At 39.5% G+C, this 8,071-nt stretch overlaps 1 protein-coding gene across 1 annotated transcript in view; it reads right to left on the bottom strand.

Moving 5' to 3' along the window:
- Nucleotides 1-8,071, bottom strand: part of ATP2C1 (ATPase secretory pathway Ca2+ transporting 1) — a 249,252-nt gene that overhangs the window by 13,247 nt on the left and 227,934 nt on the right. The window contains exon 20 of the mRNA XM_007936854.2: nucleotides 2,037-2,087. Coding sequence (XP_007935045.1) covers nucleotides 2,037-2,087 — 51 coding nt within the window. The remainder of the gene's footprint in view (nucleotides 1-2,036; nucleotides 2,088-8,071) is intronic.

Raw genomic sequence — 8,071 nt, 5'->3', positions numbered from 1 at the left:
AGCATTGCAAACGTTTGTTGAAACATCTCAATGGGTAATCCATCAATTCCCAGAGCCTTTTTTTTTTTTTTTTAAAATGACTTTGCGTTTTGTTCCACATTGTTCTCCCACTCTATCTGGGATCTCCTACATAGATCCCCCTCTGAGTGGCTGACAGTGGTAGCTGGGCACCATCTAGTTCTTCTGTTTCAGTCATATAGGCTGAGGATCACATGGTATACCAGTCGCTTGGACTAATTGTTTCCATGCATCTTCATTTTCTTCATTTTTCTTTGCTCTGGATGAGGAAAGACCATCGCTGCATCTAGATGGCCACTTACAAGCTTTCAAGATCCTGGTTGCTATTTGCCAAAGTAGGATGTGGAACAATGCTTCTGTGTAGTATGTTATGCCAACTGAGCTTGATGACCCCTGTGACCATGGTCCCCAACTCACAGGTCCAACTACTCGCTCCCTCTGGGCAGCTGGCTGTGGCCAAGAAGTGACTACAACCTTGTGCCTTGTCAGCTCTACTATATACCTGGAAATTCTTACAGAACATACCAATTACACTTGTGGAAACATTGTCTGCCAACCCTATATATGGTCTTGGGTACATGGCCCCCTGCATAGACATACCTAGTCATTCAGCCTGTCCACCTATCTATTCACCCATAGATCAATGTTTGCCTTCACTGACAACATGTCAAAAGGGTTGTGCAACTATATGTGCAAAAGGGTTAATCTTTGTTGTCTGTACCGCCCATGTACCTCTTTCTTCCTCTTCCTCAATGCCAACGTGTTGATCACTTACATCTGGTACACTGCCCTTCTCTTCACCCAAATCAATACCTGTCTCTACCTATCTAACAGTGTTCCCTCCCTTCTCCTCCCACCCCTGGTAACCAACAAAGAAAAATTTCTTTCCATATATAAACCTTTCCCTGACTCTTTACAGTAATGGACTAATACAATATCTGTCCTTCTGTGATTGACTTATTTCACTCAGCATAATATCCTCTAAGTTCGTACACGTTATACGGTGTTTTGCAGATTCTAAGTTAATCTTTAGTGTTGCATAGTATTCCGTTGTGTATGTACCATAGTCTGGTTATCCATTCTTCTGCTGATGGGCGCTTAGGTTGTTACCATCTTTTTGCTATTGTAAATAGTGCTATGATGAACATGGATGTGCATGTTCTCATCCTGGCTCTCAGTTCTTTGATGCATACCTAGTAATGGAATGGCCACCAATTTTTAAATAAACTTAATATATGAAATATATAGAGGTCTTAATAAGGTAAGTTTAGAAAAAGTTATTTTAGTATTCCTATCTATGAAAACTGTATGTCTGTAGTCTGATGCAGCCATATACCAGTGGTTCTCAACCAGGGGTAATTTTGTCTCTCAGGGGACATGCAGTAATGCCTAGAAACATTTTTAGACTGTCTTGGCTTGGGGGATGTTACTGGCATCTACTGAGGAGGGGCCAGGGATGCTACTAAACATTCTACAATGAAGAGGACAATTCTCAGAACAAAGAATTATCCAGTTCAAAAAGACAACAGTGTCAAGGTTGAAAAACCCTGAATTATACAATGGTAGGCTATTTTGATTAATCACTTTAAGTCCATTATCTAATGGATGCTATTAACTACTTTGTGTATATTTAGCTAATATAAATAACCTTACCCTTTTAAATATTATTCACTTTTCACAGCCCCACCCCCACCCCCCGGATTTATTCCGTTTCTAACTAACTGCTGCTGTTCACACTGGCACTGGGATAATTTGGCTGTGGATGCTTGTCAGAATACACTTCTACATTGTTAATCTTTTCAAGAAGGCTGTATTTGCAGATATTTCATTGAAGTTTTCTTTGTCGTATTACTATGCCTTATTCTCTACTAGTGTTTCCACTGTAAGCTTTACTAAAATCATCTATTTTGTTTTAAAATACTTTTAAGTTCAATGCTTTATCAATACTCCTAGCAATGAATGACAAGAAGAAGTAATGTACATGTAGAGATAAAATAATGCGGTTCTCAGACACCCACCTTAATAATTTTCATCTTGTGTCTTGGACTGGCTCTGTAAAATACTGCAACCTGTTAAAATATAAGACACATTAAAAATCTTTAATGTTAAGAAATTTAAGAAATAGGAGAACAAACTGAGGCACTTACAACTTACTCTGACTTTTTACTTAAACTGTGTTTAATTTGGTATAGAGGTCAAGCTTAAGCAATGTACCATATATTTAAGACCATATAATTGTCACAGCCACCTCACACTTTACTAACGTACCACAGAAAAAAAATACTCTAAACAAGTCTTCCTATTTATTCCATTATGTTTAAGCACTGAAGAGACAGGTGTCTTACTCTGTTTCAGAGATAAAGAAAGCAAAAACTCTCTTCCATCTGTTTCCTCATGACACTCACAAACAAATTAAAGTCCCTTTCCCTTTGTTCTCTCTTCAGGGGCAATAAGGAACCACTGTTTCTCAATGCCTGTACAGCTGTTCCTCATGGTACCAAGTATTTATTCATTTCTTTTTACTCAGGTGAGTTCATTAGCCTCTCTTCCACTGTTATTTCCAAACAGCTGATATGATTTTCTCTCTAAAAGCCATATATTTGATCCTCTTTTCTGACCCCACTTCCTGGTCTCCTGAAACCCTTTCACTGTGTCCCACAGTCAGCCATCAATACTATTCCCTGTACCCTTGACTCTTTCTCACCTCCTTGCTCTAACCTAATTTTTCCTCTCATGAAACACTGTTCTCTCAAATAGCAACAAGAGAAGGGCCTGGAGATGGGGATAATAGCTTCTATCTTCCCCTTCCTTTTCTGTAAAACCCCAGTTTTTAATGTCACATCAGACTATACTTCCCACTAACTCAGGGATCCACTGCTTCCCCAGTTACTTCCCGTAACTGTGCATTGGTTTTAACTTTTACCTCGCTGTCACTCTCTCCAGCAATATTTACAAATCATGGTGTTTTCAATATCCACATAATACACACCATTCCCTTTCCCACTCCCCTAGTGTTCATATTTGTCTTCTCCCCTCATACTGCCAATCTATCCCCTTCTCCAACCTCAAATCTCAGGTGATAACCCCTACTTCAGAGACAAGAGAATGAGACAGGAATTTCCACAAGTTCCTACCACCCAGTACCTATATCTAAGTATCTGTATACTTCTCTTTCCCTTTACTACAGATGAATGGAATACGCTCTTGTCAAGGTTACACAGTCTACCTTCTTACCTATTAAAGACAAGTGCTCCAAAAATATTCCCCTCTTCGCATAAAAAAAAGTGTTTCTTACTGTATCACCTTTACCATCAGTATACGATTTGTCGCTGCTTTCAGCTTTGGGGAAAAAAATAACTTTACTTCAGCTGAGAACCCAATTTTCCTTTTTTCTTTATACCAAAAATCCTCTGAAGAGTCACCCATACTTGCTGCCTATTTCTTCTTGACTTTGCCTCCTAAATCCATCTCCATGAGAATGTTATCCCCACCACTTGCACTGAAACTGCTATTCAAGATTACCAAAGACCACCTCCCCCACCACCACCTCCTTCCACACTGCTAATGTCCATGTCTTTTCTCATCTGACTTGACCTCTACTCTACATTGACAGAACTGGTCATTTTCTCCTCCTGAAACACTTTCTTCCCTTGGGCCCCATGACTACCCTAAACTCTGCTGGTCTTCTTTCTGGTCCCTCCTTTGTGCAGGTTCCTCCTGACCTCCAAGAAGTCTAAATGCTGGAGTATACCAGGGCTCAGCTCTTAGAGTCTTCTCTATGAGAGATCTTAGAATGTCCTACCTCTCATTAATGATCAGATCCAGGCTTCTGACTTTGAATAATATTTATATACATTTAAATCTTCAGCCAAGACATGTCTCCTGACATCTAGCCTGATGAAACCAAACCACCTATCTCCTCCACATTTCACTTGGATGCCTCATCTCAAACGTAAATATATCCTGTTAAATTTTTTTTTTTTTTTTTAAATACATGTTCCCTTCTCAACCTCTATTGATGGTAACAACATCCTTACAATTACTCATGCTTCAAATTTTGAGGGCCATCCTTGATTCTTCCTTTTCATCACACCCCAAAAGCAGTGTTACAGCAAATTCTGTTGGTTCCATCCTCACATATATCCATAATTTAAGTACCTTACACAACACCAACTGTCAACACCTTGGGCCAATACCTCTGAACTGATATTATTTCTGCCCCTGCCTACTACAATCTATTTTCAATACAGTAGCTAGACTGACACTATTGACACAGAAGTCAGATCATACCCCTACTCCTCTGCTCAAAACCCACCAATGACTTCCTACCTCTTTATGATCTGCCAAGTTGTATGTGACATGCACCCCACATCATGAATCTTTTCCCCTTAAACCACATAGAGCTCCTCTATTTTACATTCATATATGTCAGGCATAATGCCTCCTCAAGGCTTACCCCTCATTCTCTCTTCCTGAAATGCTCTTTCCTAGATATCCTTCAGGTCTTTTGTCAAATAGTACCTTCTCAATGAGCTTAATGCTCAACAAATTTTAATCTTCCTCTCTGACCTTTCAAATTCCTTCCCCTTGATTTAGTTTAGTGCTCCTTAGCAGTTATCTAACATACTATATGTATCACTTATTCTGGAATATAAGCTTCATGAGGTAGAGATGTATGCCCTGTATGCCCACTCTTCTGTAAGTGCATTTAAAATGAATTAATGGATGAATGATTAAATGAACCTCAGTATCATCATTCAGACTATTCCCAGGTTCTCTCCCAATTTTAATAAAAGTCTAAAACCAAACAGGATTATTTTCTTAGACCAAAGACTCAGGTGAACTGTAATATCACATTACTGACTATCCCTAGGCCCTTTATGTTCCATGAATCACAAAACTTGTATTTGGAGAATATGCTCCTTTTAAAACAAAGTTCCAATTTCCATTCAGAAATCCTTTAGTGTGTCTTTTAAAAGGACTATCCTATATTATGTCAAAAGTACACTGGTTCCCTTCTACGTGAAAATTCTAGGTCACTGCAGAAATCTTGAAGCACACAGCACTGAAGTATAAGAGTATTTAGCAAAGGCTGCAGATTTTACAGACTATTTAAATAAAAGCCTAATTACTAATATTCAAGCTATACAAAGTAGAATTCTGTCTTTGTTCTGCATGATTAATTTTTGAACCATTGCATATCACTCCTTTAATAGCTTCTATGGGTTATCACTGATAATGGTAGCAGGAAGGACCAGCCACCAACTGCTGAACTTAAGGCCTATTTCTTTTGTGTAGTAGCAAATTACCTGGCATGCATCCAGCACACCTATTACTTAATGTAACATTTTAGTATTTCAAAGCTTTTGATGACAACTCAAAAATAAGAGCAGCTGCCTTTGAGACTAAGGAGATCTCAATGTAAAACTGAAGGTGCACTGGGTGTTTTGCAAGTTGTATGTAACATTACACACAGTAAAATTTGTTATTAAAGCAGTAAAACAAAAGAACCAAGATAAGCAGGACAATCCTTTTAGTGGAGTATAAAAATATTGACATTAAATGGTGATGAAAGTTATGGCTTGAAGAAATTTAGTGCTGACTAAATGTTAAACTACTTTTAGTATCTCACAGAGCTAGGATAAAATTTGGAGGTGCTTGAATTCCCACTATTAATAATCTTCTTGACCTTTATATATGTTTCCCTATCTAGAAAAAGGGAATACCCAAAAAATCCACTGCCACTGGGTTGATTCCAACTCATAGCAACCTTATATAACTGAGCAGAACTAGCTTATAAAGTTTCTAAGGCTATAAATCTTTACAGAAGTAGACTGCCTCATTTTTCTTCACAGAACGGCTGGTGGGTTTGAACGGCGGTCTTTCACTTGGCTGCTGATCACTTTAACCACTGTGCCACCAGGGCTCATGAAAAAAGGAATGTTCCTGAATAAAGATAAGAGCACAAAGCAATCACTGTAATTAGAGAGTGGGAAGGCAGAAGACAGGAGGAAAATGGTAGGAAGATGAGACAACTACCTCAGAAAAGGGTAGACTTTAGGGAATAATGTGGGTTAACAAAAAAAAAAAAAGCAAGCAATATGAAAAGGAGAAGAAATGGGCTACCTACATATGCTTAGAAGGTAGCTTCAAGGGTACTGTTTTCTTTTTGCAGGCCTTTTTCAGAGTCATATTTGTAGCAAGCACTCACAGTTCTTTTGACTAGCATTAAGAGACAAAGAGAAGCTCTGGTACCATAGTGCCTAAGGCATTTGACTGCTAACCAGAAGGCTGGAGGTTGAAACTCACCAGCCACTCCTCTGAAGGAAGGTTGGACAATCTACTTCTGTAGTGATACCGCCTCGGAAACCCAAGGTGGGGTTGCTCTGAGTCGGAAACCCAAGGAGGAGTTGCTATGAGTCGGGGCCAACTCGACGGCACATAACAACAACAAGAAGCTCAAAGGACTAAAATTCATTCGCAGTTAATTGGAAAAAAGATTTAAGTATTCATAAGATAAACAATATCTAAAAGGAAGATCTGGTAGCTATGGAATTTTTGGTTAGAGCATGATGACTTTAAACAATTCAATGAGCTACTGACAACGTCTTAAGTTTTATTTTGCTTTAATCTCTTGCAAGCAGTATCAGGGTATTTAATTGCCATAATTAATGCACACATTATTTATGGAAGACAGATGATGTAAATTGTGCAGGCCGATGTTACAATGTGCTTCTTCCTTCTCTACTTTCCTCTATGTTAGTTTTCAGAGTTCAATTAGCATTTTCATCTGCATGTCAAGGCTGAAATGAAGAAAGCAACTAAATTGAAATTTTAAACCTTTTATTTCACTATTTGTTAGCATCTCTGGGAAAAAAAATTTGGAGGAAAGGCCGAATGAAGGTCTAAAGGGAAAATATTTAATTAACTGTAGATTTCACATATCCTTACTATTGTATACTCTGTCCCAATACCTCCAAAGAACTCGATATGTAATTTATTCTTTCAAAAATAAATGTCAGGAAGAAACAATCAGGATAAAACACAAAACAGCCTCTTTCAAATGTGGAAACACATTCCTCCTAAATGGTGGTGCAGTGAATTACTTGGTATGGCTTTTCCAGCCACAGCCTCTGTAACTCCCACTGGATTACTGGGTGGGCCATGCAAATAAGGTGTATAGAGCTCTGATGTTGGAAATGGTTAGTTTTGTCACTGTCAGGCTTAAAATGAGCTTCCTAGAGGCAGAAAGGGGGTCTCACTGATCTCAAGAGAGAAGCGCTGGAGGTGGAGTGGAGCATGTTCTTGGACCCAAGGTCCCTCCTTGGCAGAGACACCCCAGCAGAGAAGGCAGCACTGGAACCAAGAGGCACAAGACAGAGTGGTGGCCTCGCTGGCCCACTGAGCAAGGAAACTGAGTGCCACTGGGGAAGAGCCTTGCTGGTGGAGTGGGGTGAACCTAGGTGTACCCAGTGGCAGAGCTAAAAGAGCTTTGTAACACTCACCAAGCAGGGCAGAGGCCAGGCCAAGAGCTCAAGGCCAGAGAGGTGTGCCTGAGGGCACAGCAGAGGGGAGACTGTCTAGATTGAAAAATTATATCCTTAGCGCATTACTTCCCTGATAAACCGCATAATCATGAGTATTGTCTATGAGTTCTGTGTGGCCACTGTAACAAATTACATGACACAGCAGAGAAGTAGTAAGTGCCCTAGGAGGGACGGCTGGTATCAGAATTGCCAAAAAGGCTGGAGGGTGGAAACATGTCTGGCCTCATATAAATAAGCCTTGGGCTGCTGATGGTGATGCTATTTCTCTCTCGTGAGATCTCAGGAGGTCAGAAGATGCTACCTCAACATCCTCTTTGCAAGCAGAATTTATTCTTTCAGAAATAAATGTCAGGAAGAAATGACCAAGAAAAAAACAAAAGAGCCTCTTTCAAACGTGCAGACACCTTCCTCCTAAACCAAAATAAAACAAACTAAACACACTGCCCTAGATGCTCTGAAAACAGGACCCATGAATGATTAGAACCTGAGAATGAGAAACCTGAATA

This window comes from Orycteropus afer, unplaced genomic scaffold (genome assembly GCF_000298275.1).
Source record: "Orycteropus afer afer isolate SDZICR_OR568_19922 unplaced genomic scaffold, OryAfe1.0 scaffold00003, whole genome shotgun sequence".
NCBI classification, from domain to species: domain Eukaryota; kingdom Metazoa; phylum Chordata; class Mammalia; order Tubulidentata; family Orycteropodidae; genus Orycteropus; species Orycteropus afer.
This window is presented reverse-complemented; position numbering and strand designations above follow the sequence as displayed.